The sequence below is a fragment of the Mytilus californianus genome, unplaced genomic scaffold, assembly GCF_021869535.1.
Source record: "Mytilus californianus isolate M0D057914Y unplaced genomic scaffold, xbMytCali1.0.p SCAF_1, whole genome shotgun sequence".
Taxonomy (NCBI): Eukaryota; Metazoa; Mollusca; class Bivalvia; order Mytilida; family Mytilidae; genus Mytilus; species Mytilus californianus.
Window position 1 is genome coordinate 105,156,445 of NW_026262581.1, and position 22,585 is coordinate 105,179,029.

The window sequence follows — 22,585 nt, forward strand, 5'->3', positions numbered from 1 at the left end:
TTAATATATTTATTGCTTTATTGATATGCAAAGAAAATATCAAACTGTGATTCTTTCTCCCAAACCTTTGTTTTTTCAGTTTAAACCCTAATACAAGAACCAGTTACACACAGGCAAAAAAGCTAAGGACATATCAAAACATCCATATCACGTCTGTTTTACAGATGTATAGTACCATGTCCGTAAAACAGATCTTCCATATTACAGACATTTCTCAAACATTCATATGACTGCTGTACAACCCCATGTTTTATTTTCATTTGAAAAGCATTGTGTAATATTTGCCTTTCTTTCATTGTAACATTAAGAAACTTCCTTAAAACATTACGAAAGTGATACAACATCTCCTGGGTCCCTTACTGACTTCTGATTAGTGTAAAGCAGATGCCTTTATTTGCACTGTATCTTCTTAGCATTTGGTTCAGGCTCCAGAGATAGCAACCAGGTAATTGGTCAACTGATGTGAATTAATTTTGTGCATTGACCAGATGGTCTTTCTATGCTGCTCTTTATGTTCTTGTTTAAAATCTGTTCAATTAGGTTTTAAATCACTATCTATTTCTATAGTGATTAAGTTTTGACACTGGTATCTACTATGATATGACACCAGTGAATGAATTTAAAATAAGGAAATATTTAATGATAATTTCTTTTCTGTTGACCTGTCAGAGTTTTTTTTGGGGGGAGGCATAATATTATAGTATTTTACACTTGTATATGCACATGAAGTACTCATATCATATTGGAAATAGCCTATGTAAATTAAAATACAAAGGATCTTTTAAGGAATAATTTGTTCAGTTTGTTCATATATCCTATAAAGAATGATATTTGCCATAAAAATTACTCACAACAAATCTACATACCCCATAGTGTTGACCTATCAAGAATACTTACTGAAAAACAGATATCATCCTGATAATTAAATCTCATTACTTGCAAATTAAAATGGGGTCTTGGTTAGATAACAATACCTGATTTACAAGGTCACATCATAAATGTCATCCAGAAAAAAAATGTTTGACTTAAATGAAAGTGGGGATAAATTAAAACACATTTGCAAATTGTTTTCAGTGTCACAATTGCTGTTAAATACTGATGTGTCATCTACCTCAACTTTTGAGACGTTAAAAAAAACTGTCATTACCTTTTTAACAACGGCCTTGGGTTTCATCATTATAAGATCTTCAGCTGTTGGTGAATCTAATCTTTTATTCAGATGTAAAACCAATGTGAAGAAAAATCCTATCAACTCAGAAATGTCGGGAAATGTTTCCATCTGCTTAAAAAAAAGGTACATTTTTTATCACTAGTGTCTAAAATTTATTGATAATTAAACCTGTTAAATAGAGTAAGAAATTATCATTTCCTAAAATTGATAATAGTTCATAACAGTACCTATAATTAATGTTTACATTAGTTTTATCTGCACAGGTCATAAAAATCAGTTATGAATGACAATATGGTACCTATCTGTTTTTATGTGTGAGCTTATAAAAGGGTTGTCTAATAAATAAAATATTCTTTCAAAAGTATTCTGTTTATTCAAAGTTATGATACATAGACAGAGCATCACAATTTATTGTTCTTTATTATTTCACATCATGAAAATAAAAATTGATATTTCTAGATGAAGAACAGCAATGAAAGCACTGTACCTATGATTGTGATTGTTTTCATGTGCATGCAGTGAATTGATACACATTCTTTTCCATTTCATATAGACCTTTCAGGGGCGAATCCTGAAAAGGGGGGCCAAATTCCCTAAAAGTAACATATACCACTGAGTGGAGAGAGGGAAAACATTTTTTGGATGATTTTATGCTAAAAAGTTATATATTTTCCAATCAAACACCCCCCTCCTCTCTCTATCTGCAAATGCCTTTCCATGCATTATTCCCAATAAGCTTGATTCAAAATGATAAGAAGCATGCTTTCCACTTCCATTAAATTGACAAATTGACATCTATTTTGGATTCATTTATTTTTCTTTGGTATCACTTTACTTGGTTGGAGAAATTTTGAATATTCAGCAGGTATCAAATTTCATTTTTTTTTTACAAAGGTTGAGTTATATTTTCTCTCTTAGGTATCAAACACATGAAACTATCAGAATAAAAATTGTTTCTAGCTGCCTAATTTACCCTACATTGGAAAACAATTATGAATCTTTATAAAATAACTTTCACATGTCATGCATGCAAAGTCTATTCCAATTTAGTCTTTTGTAGAAGATACTAGTAGATGATGATGAAAGATACATGCAGGGTAATAACAATATATTTTGCAGTCCTTTAAGCCAGTTCTAGTGATTTCCTAAAAATGCACATAAAGTTGGAAACACAAATTCAAAGAGCCAAAACATCTAAGTGTTTATGCTACAAACTACAAAATGTTGTTTCACAGAATTACCTCAGTATAGGTATCCCCTTCACTGGATATTGATGTCATTGAACTAACACTTCCTCTTCTAAAACAAAGGATTTAAAATCAAATCAGAACAGATTAAACTGACAGAAAATGTAATTCCAATATAATATCTTGATTCTACTTAAAAGAAAAATATCCAAATTCTCAAAATATTAAGTAGCAAAAACTTAATTGTAATACTCATAATAACACTGTTTTACTACATGTATCATCACTACATTAAATGTTAAAAATGGAAAATGTTATGGCTGTTTCTGGTTTTAGAATGAAAAATGGGACAGGCCAATATCACAGGAACTTGATAGTCACATATACTAATTGGCTAATTTAAAACACATCCGACAGGTAATTTATATTTTACTACATTTTATTAAATATATACTTAGTGTATTGAATGGTTATGTACTTAGTGATGTAAGTGTACGAAATGATGTAATTGTCCTTAATGACCTTTGCATACCTAAATATTTTGTAAACAACTTAGTGTATTTTTGGAGGGAAAGATGTAAATATTCATATAAAAGGATAAGATCATACAACATGGACATTTCTGGATTTAAAAATATCTATACTTATTTACCTTTTCCTTGAATGCAACAATTGTCTACCTAAATGTGATCCAAAGTATGATTGTGATGGATCAAATATTTCACACAACTTCTCCAGCACTGGTGTTTCTATATCTTCAATGTAGGGTACCAGTTTTGTGTAGTTATGGAAGGCTAGAATTGGCTTCTCACAGAATAACACTACTAAGCTGTTTGGTGTTAGTCCATCTAGCAGTACACCTTAAATAATACAACTTTAAATATAGTCATGCCTGTTTTAATTTTATGAAGAGCTGTGACAGGAGTACATGGCACTCAAGTTCTTAATTACCTTTGCAAATATACTATGCTTGTTTACTTTAATTGAAATATAGAAGTTAACTATCTATCCATTCCATTACAAAACTTTTCAATTAAAATAAGCAATCATTTTTAAATGTTTTTAATTATTTCTGGGACATTTTTGCCTTAAAATTAAAATCACTGATATTTACTTTGAATCACTTGTTGTTATTAGACTTACCATTACTAGCCCTTATCAGGTGATGTGCAAAGCCTTTTTCTATTAGCTTACTAATAAGACATGGTTCTAGAACAATATGACCTTTCTGTACTAAAATCTCTAATGCTTCTAACACCAAACCTCTGGCCTAAAAAAAAGCAGAAATTTCACACCTTGTGAGCAAAGCATAACCCCATTTGTAATTCAAAGTATTATAAAACAGGAAGTAGGAATCTGATAGATCTGATAGGCATTACAACTATCACTGTCAAGCTGGTGACCAAATATGAAGTCATTCTGTACCTACAGTAGTTACTGAGTAAAGTGACAAAAAAATTTTGTTTTCATTCAACATATTGAAATATTAAAGTATCTGTAAACAGAAAGTTGGTGTCTAACACATTATAACTCATCACTGTCATGCTAATGAAAATGTATAAAGTCATTTTATTCAAACTGTGGTTATAACTCTTCAATATAATGGTTGCATATTTCAGAAACACCCTTGATACAGGGTTGTTATACTAAAAAGTTGGAAGTAAAGATCTACTGAAAGATGTCACATTATTAACCATGTACATCTATTGTAATATCTGTAAATATAAGATACTGGGTGAAAAATGAGGATGTTCAACAACCTGTTATTTTGTAAAACAAGAGCGCTGAAATGTCTCGCCTGCTTTACTGATCATTGATTTCATGTTGAAAGTCTCAAAGATAAAGGTTTTACTAAAACCGTTACAGTAACTTAACATTTTTAAAAATCTATGACAATGAAGTTAAGGTCAGATAAATTGTCAGACAGACATATACACCTTACAATTTTTTTATACACTAAATACAGTTGACCTATTCATATGCTAATTGAAAAACAGACCAAAACACAAAAACTTAACATTGAAATGAACCATAAATATGAGGTCAAGGTCAGATAATACCTGCCAGACAGACATGTGCACCTTACAATCATTCCATCCACCAAATATAGCTGACCTATTGCTATTAGTATTTCAAAAACAGACCAAAACACAAAAACTTAACATTGACCATTGAACCATGAAAATGAGGTCAAGGTCAGATGATACCTGCAAGACAGACATGTACACCTTATAATCATTCCATACACCAAATGTAATTGACCTATTGCTTAAAGTACTTGAAAAACAGACCAAAACACAAAAACTTAACATTGACCAATGAACCATGAAAATGAGGTCAAGGTTGGATGAAACCTTCCAGACTGACATGTACCCATTACAATCATTCCATACACCAAAGATAGTTGACCTACTGCTTATAGTATTTGAGAAACAGACCATAATCATGTAACTTTAAACTTGATCACTGATCTATGAAATGAGGTCGAGGTCAGGTGAACTCTGTCTGAGGGACATGTAGACATTGCAAGGAACCCATATACCAAATATAGTTATCCTATTACTCATAATAAGTGAGAAATTCACATGACAAAAAAACTCAATTTTTTTTTCAAGCAGTCGCTAAACCATACAAATGAGGTCAAGAACAATGGGCATATGATTGACGGAAACTTCGTAACATAAGGTATCTGCATACAAAATATGAAGTATCCATGTCTTCTACCTTCTGAAATATAAAGCTGTATACAACAATTTCATGCCACTGCCACCGGATAGTAATACATATGTTTCGCATACTGCGACTTTCGTCAAAGGCGAGACAAAAAAATGGTTCAAAATCTTAATCTTGACAAAAGACCAATTTCAAGTTCCTTTTTATGAATGAGTTACACCTGTTGACCTGGGGTCAATCAGTGTAAATGAGGTCTTTGAACAATTGGCACTTACTGTGCATGGTGAATTGGAAATGTATGTGAAAATACAAGAATGTGAAAGTCATCTATAGTAGAAATTAGATATGTTAACTGTGAAGAGTAAAATGTACTGTATCTATGAATGGACAAAAGGCAGTAAAACAATGTCCCATGCTGTGCTATAATCATCAATGACTATTTGATCAACAAGTAAACTTGATCTAAATTACTACCTTCAAATTTCACTTTCGTTCAAATATAAAACTCTGAAAATACATTTTCCGCTCAAATTTGTGCTAGGGGCATTCTTGGAACTTAGGATCTTAGTCAATTTTTTAGGTTTAAGGACAGCACAAACATCTTTACATACTTGGATTCCGGTCAAGGTCATGTGCATCGTATTCATTCTTATTCATGGAGTGCATGTAATGCGCCCTGCTGGATTAATTTTCAACAGGAACACTATTAATCATAATTTTGGAAAGCCAAATAAATCATAAACAAGGAAAATGTGTCCACAGTACACAGATGTCCCACTCGCACTATTATTTTCCTTGTTAAGCGAACAATGAAATTTGGGTCAAAACCCTAATTTGATATACAATTTAGGAAGATCATATCATAATGAGCTTTGTACTTAGTTTCAAGTTGATGTGACTTCATCTTCATCATAAACCACCTTGAACAAAATGAGAATGTACTTTTTTTACAATATCACATTTCTTAGTTCAGTGAACCATGCAATTGGGGTCAAAACCTTAATTTAGCATACAAGTTAGAAAAATAATATCATAAGGAACATGTGTATGATGTTTCAAGCTGATGCGACTTCTACATTATCATAAACTACCTTGACCAAAAACTTTAACCTGATCCGGGACAGATGGTCGGACGCACAGACCAGAAAATATAATGCCTGTCTACTAACATAGGTGGGCATACAAACTATGTAGCAATAAAACTAACAAACAAAATATTAAACGAGTAAATTCCATTTTGATTAAGAGAGTCGGAACCTTATTTGATTCTTATCTTGACTAATTCCAGAATTTATCGAAAAAAAAATGATACCCTGAGGACAACATGTATCAGTCCAACAAAAAAAGATACAAGCTGCATGGGTGGCAATAAACTGGATCGATCTGTGTTTCTAGATTATCCTATTGAGATCTATTGAGGCATGCTCGTACACAATAATTTTAAACTGAAGTCAACAGCTCATATAAATAGCTTTATAAACAATAAACCAAAGGAGGGGACATAGTTGTTGTTTTAGCTCCGAACAACAAAATACAGAGTGGTCATGGTAATTCGTCATAACTCGTAATGATAACTAATAATCATCACTGACTATATTAGACTGTTAGCACGGGGATTGTAAGTTAGAATATGATGGCCTTTTTAAAAGCGCATAGTGTTCAACTCCATTCTGAATTGACAAGGATTTCAGTTTTACTGACGAAAGACAGCGTTTAACCACAACAAAACCAAACAATCAAAAATCAGAATCTGCATAGCACCAAACAAAAACTGGGGGAATTTATAAGTACAGTTTTAAACTGTCGGTTAAGGCTTACAGTTACAAAATACAAACTTCTTTCATTACACACATGCTACAAAGGTCATCCAGTTTCTCCAAGAGGGTCACCATGCCTTGCTAACTTAGTTTTATAGCAATAGATATTCAATAGACATGTTATCCCATGGAAAAAGTATGATTGACCTGTTTATTTGAGGTTAGAGGCCATGTTTATCATTTCAGGATTATTCTTTTGTTGGGATCTGGGATTTCAATGTTTTAAGATCGGGAATTCTGGATTTGGGCAAATTAAGTTCAGGATTTCGGGATCAGAACCCCTCCTGCCCCCTCTTACATCACTTAGATATTACCATAGCTAGCTCCAATAGTGCTTCACAAAGATTGTGTTCAGCTAACAGGTCTAATGCTTGTTTTTCTTCGTAGTAAAAGTCTGTAACAAGTACATTTCTACAAAAGAAAAGAATCAGAAAAAAATTAATTAAACATGGAAGTTTAAAAAACAAACAAGAATGAGTGTCAATAGGACACCATGCCCAACATGCACTATCAAATTTCCATGTTCTTTAAAAGAAAAAATCTATGTCAAAACCCTAATTTGGCGAAAAAAATTGAAGTTCATGTATAAATGAAAACATGTACTAAGTTTCTAGATGATGCAACCACATCTGCCTTAAACAAAAGCTTAAACCTACCTTAAACCAAAACTTTAACCTACTTTCAACCAAAACTTTAACCTGATATGTGGCAGATGAGTGACTAGACAGAGAGACAAGGAAATGAACAGAGGAATGGACAGACACACTGACTGGAAAACATTTTGCTTCTCTATGATCTAGTATGGGGGGCATAACACAATATAAATTCACCCACTGCATTGAGTGTGATGCAATATTACTATATCATAGTGGAGAAATATCGTATAGCACGAGATGAGTGTGATGCAATATTACTATATCATAGTGGAGAAATATAGTTTTGCACGAGATGAGTGTGATGAAATATTTCTATATTATAGTGGAGAAATATCATATTGCACGAGATGAGTGTGATGCAATATTACTATATCATTGAGGAGAAATATCGTATTGCACAAGATGAGTGTGATGCAATATTTCTATATTAAAGTGGAAAAATATCAGATTGCAGGAGACGAGTGTGATGCAATATTTCTATATTATAGTGGAGAAATATTGTATTGCACGAGATGAGTGTGATGCAATATTTCTATATTATAGTGGAGAAATATTGTATTGCAAGAGATGAGTGTGACGCAATATTTCTATATTATAGTGGAGAAATATCAAATTGCAAGAGATGAGCATGATGCAATATTTCTATATTATAGTGGAGAAATATCATATTGCACAAGATGGGGTATCTGTTGTTCCTCTTATGGTTTTTATATGATATGTAGGCAAACTTTATCTTTCATTTTCAATGATCTGCAAAAAGATGTGCTCTTTCTATATGAGGTCATCAAGCATGTCCCCTTTCTTCATGATGTCATAATAGCAAATTCAGAGGACAGCAAGAAAATAGTATATCATAATTAAAGAACTGAGTGCTAGATTAAATGAATCGGACGAAGGTTATAAAAAAAATAATCAATGGGTCTGGGAAAGTTCATATAAGCCAAGAATGATCAATAATGTAATATAACATAGCAATGTTAATTTCAACCGTATCAATCATATACAGCTATTGGAAAAAACTATGAAGTATTGCTTTATAGCAACTAATAGAAATAATATATTTGAAAACAAAATAAAATAAAAATATATGTAGAAATAACGTGCTCTAGGTACATTCTATTTTTCATTGCATTTACATTTTAAACCTCTTCTTGAAATGAGAAAGAGTTTAATCCTGTTTTATTCCTAGAAAGAATAATGATGGAAAAAAGAACTAAAGCTGTAAAAGTGAGAAAATGCTCAAAATCAAAAATTTTCTTTTTTTTAAACATTTTATGATTAATCAGCAATTGAGGACAAATGTATATGTATGATCTAAACTTATATGTACTCCTGTATGTTTTGATATGGTCCACATTGTACAAGTTTAGTCCAAATACCTATACTGTCTGGATCTTCAATATCCTTAAAACTAGAGGCTCTCAAGAGCCTGTGTCACTCACCTGTATCTACTGTGGTTTTGGAAATCATGTAAAATATGGTTAAAATCATAATAAATAGTATTAGATACCCCAATAATGATTGAGAGGGTCATCGGATGCATTTTTTAAACTAGATACCCTAAGGATGATTTAGGCCAAGTTTGGTTTAATTTGGCCCAGTAGTTTCAGAGGAGAAGATTTTTGTAAAATATTACAAAAATTACGAAATATTGTGAAAAATTGATTTTAAAGGGCAATCACTCCTTATGGGTCAATTGATAATTTTGGTCATGTTTGACTTATTTGTAGATCTTACTTTTTGCTGAACAATTTTGCTGTTTACAGTTTATCTCTATCTATTATAATATTCAAGATAACTAAAAACTGCAAAATTTCCTTAAAATTACCAATTCAGGGGCAGCAATCCAACAACGGATTGTCTGATGAGTCTGAAAATTTCAGAGCAGATAGATCTTAATCGGATGAACATTTTTACCCCCATGTCTGATTTGCTCTAAATGCTTTGGTTTCAGAGATATTAGCCAAAACTGCATTTTACCCTTATGTTCTATTTTTAGCCATGGTGGCCATCTTGGTTGATGGTGGGGTCATCAGATACATTTTTTTAAACAAGATACCCTAAGAATGATTTAGGCCATGTTTGGTTTAATTTTGCCTAGTAGTTTCAGAGGAGAAGATTTTTGTAAAAGATTACAAAAATTTACGAAAAAATTGTGAAAAATTGATTTTAAAGGGCAACAACTCCTTATGGGGTCAATAAACAATTTTGTCGTGTTGACTTATTTGTAGATCTTACTTTGCTGAACAATTTTGTTGTTTACAGTTTATCTCTATCTATGATAATATTCAAGATAATAACCAAAAACTGCAAAATTTCCATAGCATTACCAATTCAGGGGCAGCAACCCAACAACAAGTTATCTGATGTGTCTGAAAATTTCAGACCAGATAGATCTTGACCTGATGAACATTTTTTCCCCCATGTCTGATTTGCTCTAAATGGTTTGGGTTTTTTGACAGGTAAGCTAAAAAGGTTAACAATTTTTTTCAATCCATTATACATAATTTTCTTTTTTGACAAGTGCTGTATGACTATATTAACATACATTAAGGTTTTCTGATTTGTCTCCATATCTCCATCTTGCAGCTGATATACCATACAATGTAGATATAAGTTAGACACATGTTTCCTGTCTGCTGTACTGATTTCTCTATTAGATAGTGCCAATGTTAAATGTGAAATAGCATCAGCTACATATCCATATTTAGCCAGGTACATAACTAGTTTATATGACGTACTCTGAAATATATTTGACAACTTTCAAAATTCAAATGACTAAGAATTTAAGTAAATATTTATAAACAACTGCACCAGAACTGTATGATATGCCTGTCATATGTATATAAAATGGAATATTGTAAGTAGCTTGAAATTAGAAGTCAGTAGAATGGCCCTTTAGAAAAAGTTGGAGGATATTCTTTGTGGTAAAAAAAAAAACTTAAAATTTTACAGTTAGTCCCATAACTAAAATGACAAGTCAGAAAATTAAAAAAAATCAAAGCAGAGCTTACTTTCATCAATACATGTAACAATACAAAGTTTGAAATCAATTCAACTAAGCATACTCTAGTTCGTGTCAACATGTGAAAAGTTCCCTTAAATCTGATTGTTTAAGTCCAATAGATCTAGAATGACAAATTAGAAGATTTTTTAAATCAAAAGTAGCTTAATTTGACTAACTCCCACAAAAAGTTTCATGAAAATTGTCCGGAGCATACCTGAGTTAGTGCAAAAACTATGCTTTATTTACTATGTAATACAAAATTAAACGAGTGGAACTATTATCAGTTATATTCAAAAACTTTAACAGGTAATGAAATTTAAAAAGTGCTGATTTCCTGTCATTTGATAAACAGAAAGAATCTGGAATCACTAGTAAGTTATGATTAACTTGAAACTCCTGGTTTATATTTCGTTTCTAAAAATCGAATGTATTGTGGTTGATTCCCGAGAAATTTACAGTTTTAAGTCATTAACATCATTTCAAATTTAAACGGTTGAATTCAATAAAAAAACGATTTTAGAAAAACGGTATGAAATTTCATGAAGTAAATGCAGTGAAACTGTCAATACAAATTCATTAATCAGTGAATCTAGTATGAATTTGACAGTTTGAAAAAAAGAACCCAATTTTCAAGTCACCTCAGAATAACATAAATTGAGTGAAAAAAATTTGCAGATTATTGAACTGGAACATGTTTTGATTGAAGAAAATGGCCAATTAATAATTACAATGCTGCAAACTGTGTCGATTTTTTCAATCAGCAGTCAAAGACCTGTTCACACTTTAAAATATACAAGATACAACAGCCATTGAACTGCAACAGAATACTAGATATCTTTTTCAACAAGCATTCTGAGAGTATTGCATGGCAACACATAGTCCCCTACCGGTTAAAAATTCATTGTACTAGAACAAAATGCTAACTTGATCTATAACTTGTCATGTGGTGTAAACTATATAACAAATATCAAGTCAATATCTTCAAGCATGACGAAAAAAGTGTGGAAAATTGATTATTTGAGTGAATTTTTAAAGTCCAAGGACCATAACTCTGCACAAATTATTAGGCTGGAACAAATTTGAACTTGGTCTGAACTTGTCATGATAAAACTATTTACCAATTATCAAATCAATATCTTCAAGCATGACGAAAAAAAAGTGCAGAAAACTGATTATTTGAGTGAATTTTCTAAGTCCCAGGACCATAACTCTGGACATAATCATCAGACCGGAACATAATTCGAATTTGATCTGCAACTTGTAATGATAAAACAATACACCAAATATCAAATCAATATCTTCAAGCATGAAGAAAAAAGTGTGGAAAACTGATTTGCCAGACTGACGGATGGACAGACAGACGGGCGGAGTGCAAACCTATAGTCCCCTTCGACTTCATCGGTAGGGGACTAAACATTAAAGTTCATTTTAAATCTGTTCACATTTATTCCCATTGAGTTAGATGTACAATTATTTAAGATAATCTGTCTCTTTCTGTTTTAAAACAAATTAACTGTCAATAAATGCAATGAACTTTTGTCAATTATATTGAGGAAAAATACTATATCATTATATTTTTTATCTTACATATAATAAAAAATCATTTTCTAACCTTGACAACTTTACAGAATTTAATAGCCTGGGCAACATGACCTCTTTGTAGTAAATATTCTGCTGATTTCTCATATAATGTGTTAACATCAAGTCCTAATCCAATTCCAAGGTTTTCTACATGTGCAGACTCGCTGTAAAATGTCAGTTCTAAAAACAACCTCTCTGGAGATATTCTGCAAAAACAAATATTGAAGTAGGTTGAAAATTAAGAACATAAATTAAAACAATGCTTTATAGCATAAAAAAAAGAAACATTCATTTGAAAGTCTATTACCAGTATTGTTGAGTTACTGTCTACTTGACAAATAGTTAAATAAGTTTTTATTTTTAATTTTTATGTTCAGATATCTCTGATATTACCTTTTTAAAGTGAAAGCACAAAAATATTGAAATGTGATGTGAAATAGCAATGTTTTTTTTAGTTGATTGATTAATTGTTAGTGTTAACACGCCACTTTCAATTCTCATGGCTATATCATGGCAGCCATCTTTTAAAGATGAATTCATAAACAAAACAACTTATTCAATAGTCTTATATATCAATTGATAGTTTTAAGTTAAGAACAATAAAACATCAGCAATATTAAAGAAAGTAAAACCGTTTTAGTCCTATGTACCTTGGTTTCATTTCATACACTGAAGAATCAGTTATTATAATACAACCATCTAATACAGTATGATTGGTCAATTGAATATCATGTGACATTGTCAGACCAGGTTGCCACGACCCTGATGATGTCAATCCAAGTTTGATATCCTGATTATATTTCTGTCTCATATTCTCCTCACATTTTTCATGCCAGTAAAATGGAAAGGATTTCTTTTGTATGGTAAGCAGATGTTCATTTTGTGGTATATCAAACTGTTGTAGAACTGCATCTTTGTTGAAATCCTGCAAAGAAATCTTACATGCATATGAAAACAACTCCATATATATCTGTATCTGAATCTCAACAGGGAAGTTATTTGAAAGTTTTTGTTTTCAAGCCACATAATTGTAATTGAATAAATTATAAATATTTCTTATGCCTAGAATTGATAAATTAGTCTTAAATTATCCATTTAAGGTGTACTATAAAATTATATCATGTAGTTTTTTTTTTAAATTGATTAAAAAATTCAGACAAGACAGTCATGTCATTGTAACTAAGACATTGAAATCCAATAATATATACTATTTCCATCAAATCGGTGTTAAACTTGTACTATTATGATACCTTTGTTTGGTCCATTGAGGTTTCAGCCCTCTGATTTGCTATTATGTAGAGCTTCTTTCCACTGGCAAGACGTGTCATGGCTAACAGAACTTTATCTGTCAATATTACAATGTCAGATCCAATGGGTAACTTGTAGGCAAATAATGGTGATCTGTCTATGTTACTGTCATAAACCTACAAGAACATTATCATACTGTTATCCCCCTAAATGTAATTAGTAAATAATGTATGTAAGGCATATTAAGTGTAAACAATTTTGCAATAACAAATGTATGTTGTCAAAATAAAGGGTGATGACATTTTTCTCCCTACATGACCATTTTTCAGTCCATTCAAAAAAATTGAAAGCTACATTATTAACACATTTTTTAAAAGTTCATTTATGGTCATCCATTCATTTAGAACAGAAACAGATCCATGGATTCTAGGTAAAACATTATCTGTACGAGTACCTTCATCTAAAATACAATAGTTTGCATTTCTAAAATCAGTATAGACTTATAATTCTTACTACAGAGAAAAGTATTTTAACTAAAAACATTATTTTAGAGAAACAACAATTTTAAATCATATTTATTTTGTAACATATTTGGGTGTTTATATACCTTTGGTCAATTATATATACTTCAAAGTTCCTCTGGCACAAAGAATTGATTTCATCATATTCTATGGCTCTCAAACTCCAGTTTCCCAAAACCAAAATTTGTACTCTTTCATTACTGTTAAAAAAAGGATCAAATTTCTGCTAATTAGATATATTCATCACTTACAATGACTGAAATAAAATTACTGTGACTTCACTTAATTTCCTGCTTTATTAACAGTATTTACCTGAAAAGTAGATTCTTTAGAGCAGTGAGAGGTTATGAAGTGATGACCTTTAGCACATTGGGGTTGTAGAATGACTGAGCGTGGAAACTGGTCTAACTTCTGGGGCTGGAACAGGCCTCTTGTTTCCTCTTTAATATAATAATAAGCAAATACAGTGGCCTCAATATGTCAAAAATACAATTTAAAAAAAATTCACCTAACTTAGTTATTTTTCTAAGTAAACACTGACATAACAAGATTAAATGAATATCTAACATGAGCTTTGTCAGCATTCAGTAATGTCATCTCTAAATATAATGTTTTATTTTTATATATAATAGCATTATATATACTAACATATAGGCAAATATGTTTACTTCAGAGGTTAAGTCTTTGTTATATTATTAACTTAGTTTGAAAGTAAATAAATGTGGATTGTGTCCACATGTGGACACAGATGATGCCCCTGCTTGCATATCATATAGTTATAAAGGTACATAACTGAAGAACGGTAAAAGTGACGCTACCCAAATTTGAACTTGATCTGAGTTTTGTGGTAATAAGCATTGTGTGTAAGTCTCATAACATTTGGTTATAGCTAACTTAAGTAGAGAACAGAAACTAAAAATTCAGCAATTTTTCTATTTGTAAACACGCATAACTCTAGAACGGTTGTGTATAAGCTTTATAACATTTGGTTGAGACAAACTAAAGTTAGAGAACGGAAACGAAAAATTCAGCAATTTTTATGTTTATAAAGGGACATAACTCAAGAATGGTAAAAGTGACGCCACCAAAATTTCATACTTAATCTGTATTATGTAGTAATAAGCAATGTGTATAAGTTTCATAACATTTGGTTGAGGCAAACTTAAGTTAGAGAACGGAAACACAAAAATTGTACATTATCTTAGTTTTGAGGTAATAAATATAGTGTATAGGTTTCATAATGTTTGGTTGGGGCAAACTTAAGTTACAGAATGGAAACTAAAAATTTTGCAATCTTTCGATTTATAAAGGAGCATAACTCAATAATGGTTAAAGTGACACTAACCAAATTAACTTGATCTGTGTTTTATCAGTGGAAGGCAAAATTAAACATTGCATTGTATAAAGCATTGATTGTAGTTGATTCAACTATAATCATGGACAAAGGAAGATAACTCCAATTTTAATAAAATGCTCCGCTGGGCACAGCTTGATTCGACCGCAGAGGTCGAACCCTGAACAGTTGGGGCAAGTATGGACACAACATTCAAGCTTGATACACACTGACTTTGGATTGTGATTAAATATTTGACACAGCATAGGTTTCTGACACAGAATGAATGTGGTCTAAGAACTTATAAATTTTTAATTTACCTATTCAAACCATATCATTATTATTTGCTTTTATATATAAATCAGAAATAACCAATTTAAAATGGAAAATTTTAAAGAAAAAAAAAGGAAAATAAGGAAAAAAAATCCCTCCCCCCAAACTCAATCCCAGCCTTCCCTTTGTGGTATGGTACCTTGCAGTACAATTTCAGAGAGATCCATACACTTGAACACAAGTTATTGTCTGGAAACTAGAAAAATATTTGTTTTTTTGCCACTTTTTGGCCCCAAATTTCTAAACGTTTAGGGCAATTACCCCCAAACTCAAACCCAGCTTTCCCTTTGTGATATGGAACCTTGTAGTACAATTTCATAAAGATCCATACACTTACACACAAGTTATTGTACTGAAACTAGAAAAATGCTTGTTTTTTGCCCCTTTTTGGCCCCATATTCCTAAAATTTTGAGGCAATTCCCTCCAAAATCAATCCCAGCCTTCCCTTTGTGGTATGGTACCTTGCAGTGCAATTTGAGAGAGATCCATACACTTGAACACAAGTTATTGTCTGGAAACTAGAAAAATGCTTATTTTTGGCCCCTTTTTGGCCCCTTATTCCTAAACGTTTTGGGCAATTACCCCCAAACTCAATTCCAGCTTTCCCTTTGTGATATGGAACCTTGTAGTACAATTTCAGAAAGATCCATACACTTACACACAAGTTAATTGTCATGAAACTAGAAAAATGCTTGTTTTTTGCCCCTTTTTTTGGCCCCTAATTCCTAAAACTTTGAGGCAATTACCCCCAAAATCAATCCCAGCATTCCCTTTATGATATGGAACCTTGTGGTACAATGTCAGAGAGATCCATACACTAACACACAAGTTATGTCTGGAAGTTACAAAAATGCTTATTTTTGGCCCCTAATTCCTTAACTGTTGGTACCATAACCCCCAACCTTCCTTTTGTGGTATTGAACCTTATGGTAAAATTTCATAGAGATCCATTCACTTAAACTAAAGTTAGAGTGCGAAAACCAATGTGTCTTCGGACGACGACGCCAACGTCATACCAATATACGACCACAAAATTTTTTTGCGGTCGTATAAAAATTACTTGATATTTAGAAAAAAAAAGAAGAAAAATTTAACAATTTTTCCATTTGTAAAGGGCATAACTCTAGAACAGTAAAAGTGACGGCACCAAATTTCAAACTAGATCTGTATATTGTGGTAATAAGCATTTTGTATAAGTTTCATAACATTTGGCTGAGGCAAACTTAAGTTAGAGAATGGAAACTTAGCAATTTTTCCATTTGTAAAGTAGTATAACTCTATAACGGTAAAAGTGACGCCACCAAAATTCAAACTTGATCTGTATTTAGTGGTAATAAGCATTGTGTATAAGTTTCATAACATTTGGTTGAGGCAAACTAAAGTTAGAGAACGGAAACCAACTTTGGGACGTATGGACGGACGGACAGACGGACAAGGGTAAAACTTAATGCCCCCTACGTTACAGCGGGGGCATAAAAACATAAGGACAAATTTCTTTATACATAGTACAGGTTGTAATATTCATCTTTTATTCAATAATCAAGTGGAGATTGTCATGTTAATAATTGCAATCATAATTATATTACTAATAAAACGGTTTAGTATGAAATATTGTCATCTTTATGTGATCTTTAGATAGCAAAAACATACACTAACTGGGTTTTTTATCACAGTCTCATACCTGTAACTTGTGTAATTGACAGTATTGGTAGACTTCGTCCACTGAGTCCATCGTATCCCATGTCTGATATTTCCTTATCTACTGGCATTGCTAGTTCTTGTGTACGACATTCTAATAATAGTTTCCACTGAACTAATGGCTGACCTGTAATCTTTTAAGAAGTTAAGTATAATAATCTGTTATAAAAAAGGATATTAAATGTCTTAAAAATCTATTAACATCATAAAAAAAGTGCATTTATTAAATCTAAGTAACTTATTAAAATAGATCAAATTAATGTGTTAACTTAGTTGACTTAGTGTTACAAGATCCATATATTTGTATTGCCTATAAAATTTACTTTTTCAGAGTTTTAGACAAAACCAATTCTGCAGAAAATGCCACCTATCAGTAAAATAAGTCAGATTTCTTTTTATTTTCTCACTCTATCTACTTTATTTTTTTTAGTTTATCTAACATTTGTTTTGTTTTACTAGAAAAAATAATTCAAACTCTAAATATCTTATTTTTAGAAAACTTATATCAGGCCAAATGCAAAAAAAAAAAGTATGACCATCTCATATATTTGTTGTTTCTGTTTTTTAAAACAGCAAGCCTTGTTTAAGTATGGCATTGTTAACTAACAAAAAGATTGCATTTATTTACCATTAAATAAGTAGACATTTGTTGGTCATCTTCAACCAATTCTAATTTATGAATTCTGGTCTCTAAGGTAAACTGATGAACCATTTTCCTTGTTGACAAATCAACCAACAGTATGTTTCCATTCTGAAAAAAATAATACAAGTTTTACTTATCAAAAGATTAATGATAAATACCAACAATAACAATTTTATCATCCATACATGCATGCACACATCTGAATAAAGTAAGTGTGACATACAAGTTTTTTTTGTGTTTCATTTGTGTTGTCCCTATGATCAGTAGTAGTATCAAGGCTGGCATAAGTGAAAGATAGCTAATAATCAATATTCAATTCCATCTTATTGTCTCAAAATTATAAAATAAAAATATTTGGACTCTATTTATAAAACGCAAAAGTGTTTTTGTACAACCTTCATTCCAATGATTGCTATCTGTCTATCATCCAGTGTATGCCACCAGGTCACTACAGATGGTATACCTGAAATTATCAAATATATTATGTTACCTATCTAATGTGTGATGCATTAGTATAATCACTGCCATATGATAAATATTTCTCAAGACAAACATTTCTAACTAACTGTGGGTCCTTCCTTATGTGAAATATGTGGTGAAATATATTCTTTGACTCCAATTTAGTCTTCACAATGGACTATTTTACTATCTGGGTATCTTTGTTTACAGTAGTACCAAATTTTAAAAAACAAACATACATGCATACATGATAACTGTTCTGTGTCAACATACTTAGGAAAACTGTCAAAGCTTCTATTGAGGGCAATGACTCATTTTATACTTACCAGTATCTGGTTGACAAATATGGCAAGGTTATAATGCTTGACATTTCCATAAATTAAGTATGAACATTTAAAGTAACATGATTTTAAGAAACTACTTACTGGAAACTTTCTAATTATAACAAATGCATGCCAAGAACAACCTCTTAAAGAAATATACACCATGTGGAATCAGTTACTTGCTGAAGTTAAATTATTACAAATGCATTCTATTATACTGTTAAGCCATCTAACCTTAAAACAAAGAAACAATTTACCTTGCTGTCTTTTAAAGCGAAGAACTGTTACATCTTCAAGATTCCATAACCTGTTTACTTTGGCTGTACTGTCCTATAGTATGTGAAAAGTTAATAATATAAGATAGCACATTAAATTATTGATAGAAATGAGGCTGGAATTAATAAGAAATATCAAAGCAGAGGTACAACTCAAATAAATAAGGAAAATCTAAATTGGAAATTTTGATTCCAAGGATTTAATTTTTTACAAAGTTTACATCATCACAGCAACATTTTTCAATTAAATTTGTATTTATCCTGTAAACTTTAATCCTATAACTTTTTTTTACTAGGGGTGTCAACGTAGAGTTGTTCCTCCTACCAAAAGTTCCTCAGAAAACTTTTTTATAAACAAGACTATAATATCTGTTCCTTTTGGAACAAATATTCTAAACCCTTTATACCATAAGGAAAAAATACTGTCATTTTTCTTCCAGTGGAAATAATATTTCAGAATATTTATTCCATTTAGGAACTTATATTATAAAGGAACTTCTATTCCAAGTCACATTATTTAACAGGCGATATGAAAAATCATGTTACAAACATTTCCTGGAATTACATTACTACATTTTAGTCCTAAGATGAAGAAAACATTTTAAACTTACCATCAGTGATAACACTGGAACAATAGACACTGTCACATCTTCAGAAATGACAAGCAGCCATGAGACTGTAGGATCAAAACATAAGCATACAATTGATCTACTTTCTGGCCATGGAATATGACTAATAACAGGGTCATGTCCACTGCAACAATATCTCAGTATAATGTCTCCTAAAATACAAAATAAAACTTCCAGGGATATGTAACTAGGACAAGAAACTAGTTTTAATTTCCCAGTTAATTTTTTCAAATATGAGTTAAGATGAATCTTTGTTGCAAGGTTTTCAAATAGGTTATTGTTTACAATACATACTTGTGGAGAGTTGTCTCATTTGCAATCATACTACATCTTCTTACTTTTATATTTACATATTTTAAATAAGTGACTGTCTAGAATACATGTACCACTGTTCCAGACTTTTCTGTACTTTTCCATCTGAACAAGATTTCTATGCCATAGAGAAATGTCCCCAACACTAAATAAATTTGGAATTACATTGTGTGTCGCAATGGGTCATATAGTGTTGAAATAGTCAAAATATGATAAAATCAAAATGACCAACAATATAGTCAACTACACGTCAGCGAGCTTTCTGTCAAATGGTATTAGAGGAGTTGGATTCAATATCTAACTGATTTCTGGTGATTTTGTTGTGTCTAGAAAACATATAACAGTTCATTTGTTCCCAAAATTGCACGAATTGTAAGCTTGATTTTACTTCCTTTAGTTCCTTACTTGACCGAGTACCAAAATGTCATATTACAGAGATGAATACCTGTTGGAAAATTATTTATTGAAGAGTCAAAAGTCAGTAATACAGCCTTATCAAATATTTTTTTTTTTTTTAATTTCAACCAATGTATTGGCATAAACAGTTTTGTAATTCCGTAATTGGATGGAATTTTTCTTGATTTTCGGTTGTTTTACTTTCATCTGATGAAAATATAGTTTACAAAAGATTTGGACCGTCACACAAACTGTTCCTTATGGGAGATTACTGAAATTTACTCCCAAAAAATCTTTGGTCCCGAAAAAGACAAATTCATGTCATTTGGGAGTTAACTCTTGTCAAATATCATCTCATTAAATATGTACATCAGAAAACCATCCGTTTTCAAGAATAAAACTGTCGCACAAAAAGAAAATTAATAAAATTCCTGTGATTTCACAACATTTTCCTTAAGCATTTCAACTATGATTGGGCAATTTACCATGTGTGTAAAAAAATCAAGATTTTATTTAATGTCTATAGTAAATGCATGCGAACTTCACAGATAAATTTTAGAGACAAAGTCACAAAGCTTAACTCTGTGATATATATACATCATTTTTTTGTATTAATACATTTTCATCAACTTTAAACATTGCTTTTGACATTTTATAATTAGTCCTTGTCCCACCTGTACGTCTGTACTCAAAGACATTGATAAACCAATTAGTGCTGAGAAAGCATGACAATCCAGAAGTTGTCTGTTACTAGTAACAAAAAATTCTTAAATATAATTACTCCCCTTTTGCTGCCAAACGATAACTGCAGACCTGCCAACTATCCCAATTTATAGGGGATATCCCCCATGAGATGAGATGGCTTGAATTTTTAAATTCTTTATTATATAAACTGAATACCTCAAAACAGGCAATCAAAAAAAGTTAAAATGGTATGTACATGTAAGAACATATATTTTCATTCAAACAATATAGTAGTAGATTAAAAACACTAATGACAATATAAGAGGAGCATCAAGTCCTCTTGCGCTTAAAATCCCCCATGGAGATTTTGAAAAATTGGCAGGTATATAACTGTAATTTGTAAAGGCTAAATATGAAAATAGTTTATATTTATATTCCCATTATTTTTGGTTTTATGAGTTTACCAAATTGAAACAAAAAGTCTTAGGTGCACAGATACATCTGACTGCTCTGTAGCAAAATAATGTATGTAACTAATAATTATGGTCATACATGGTATCGGGTCCGTTCGCCCTAATAACATGCTCGTCCTGGGTCTGTTGCCCTGAGTCTGTTCGCCCATTGAGTCTGTTCGCCCTGGGTCCGTTCACGCTATTTTTTATAAAAAAATAATATTAATGGTTTAATTTAAAGTTTTGTAATCTTATTCAGATATTTAAATGGTAAATATTAAAAATGTATATCTCCAAATTCAATCGGTACATATGTAAGTCCCTTCCTTTGTTAGCATTGCTGGACGAACGAAATAACCATCAACTAATGTAAATGGAAGCCAAAGCTGAGGGGTTATAAAGCAAAGAACTAAATTCTTACACAAAAGCATAATTTATAAGGAAGCAGTCAAACATTTTAATATGATAAGTCTGTCCAAAGCAGAAAATGAAACGACAACATCGCGTAAATTACCAGTAGAAGCAACAAGTGCCAAAAAGTTAACTTCTCCAGCCTCCCGCCAGGCATAATTTACTATGCTCTGTTCACTTGAGTCGCTGTCTTTCACTGACAAGCACTTTACGACCTCATACAAACCAAACATGTTATTTTTGTCACATGAGACGGACAGACGACGGAAGTTGATTTGTTCATAGGCTAAAAGTAAGTATACTGATCCCGTGCACGTCACCGACCTATGCGCTATGCGAGGATCGATGATTAATATTTGTCCATCTAGATAGTTTTTTTTTAAATATTTAGAATTTGAGATCTTTTTTTTCATCCATTCATTCACTTATTAACTTTATATATGCTGTAAACTGAAAATATATTACCTTAAACATATCCTCGATAATAAGAAAAACTATTTTCTTGAACAAATGTTCATTTTCTTCTATCAGTATGATAAAATAATATAAATACACATATTAAAAAACACACTTTAATGCATGTTTCTATATTTGTATTTTTGAAATAATTAATATTTTGATTTCTTGACAATAAATGTGTTTGCTTGTCGCTTCATTACCCTTCTTGTCGCTAATTAGTGAGACCCTGTTTAGAGAGAATATTTTGTGATATGTAAATATATGTATATGTACCTTTTGAGTCTGGAATAAAGATACTCTCATTTTATTTTATTTT

General features: G+C 31.4%; 1 protein-coding gene across 2 annotated transcripts in view; it reads right to left on the reverse strand.

The window, feature by feature from the left end:
• LOC127728604 (uncharacterized) overlaps nucleotides 1-22,065 on the reverse strand; it is a 35,668-nt gene extending 13,603 nt beyond the window's left edge. Inside the window, exons 1-16 of one of the 2 annotated variants that reach the window (XM_052236159.1) lie at nucleotides 21,914-22,065; nucleotides 19,538-19,707; nucleotides 18,909-18,981; nucleotides 18,265-18,332; nucleotides 17,855-17,977; nucleotides 17,210-17,360; nucleotides 14,174-14,301; nucleotides 13,343-13,516; nucleotides 12,743-13,017; nucleotides 12,124-12,298; nucleotides 10,053-10,246; nucleotides 7,163-7,259; nucleotides 3,502-3,628; nucleotides 3,011-3,218; nucleotides 2,413-2,470; nucleotides 1,148-1,279 (exon numbers count right to left, since the gene is read on the reverse strand). In XM_052236159.1, coding sequence (XP_052092119.1) covers nucleotides 1,148-1,279; nucleotides 2,413-2,470; nucleotides 3,011-3,218; nucleotides 3,502-3,628; nucleotides 7,163-7,259; nucleotides 10,053-10,246; nucleotides 12,124-12,298; nucleotides 12,743-13,017; nucleotides 13,343-13,516; nucleotides 14,174-14,301; nucleotides 17,210-17,360; nucleotides 17,855-17,977; nucleotides 18,265-18,332; nucleotides 18,909-18,981; nucleotides 19,538-19,707; nucleotides 21,914-22,043 — 2,283 coding nt within the window. In that variant the 5' untranslated portion in view covers nucleotides 22,044-22,065. Of the gene's footprint in view, nucleotides 1-1,147; nucleotides 1,283-2,412; nucleotides 2,471-3,010; nucleotides 3,219-3,501; nucleotides 3,629-7,162; nucleotides 7,260-10,052; nucleotides 10,247-12,123; nucleotides 12,299-12,742; nucleotides 13,018-13,342; nucleotides 13,517-14,173; nucleotides 14,302-17,209; nucleotides 17,361-17,854; nucleotides 17,978-18,264; nucleotides 18,333-18,908; nucleotides 18,982-19,537; nucleotides 19,708-21,913 lie in introns of both variants that reach the window. The other variant, XM_052236154.1, reaches the window with a different exon arrangement.
• Nucleotides 22,066-22,585: the final 520 nt, after the last annotated feature.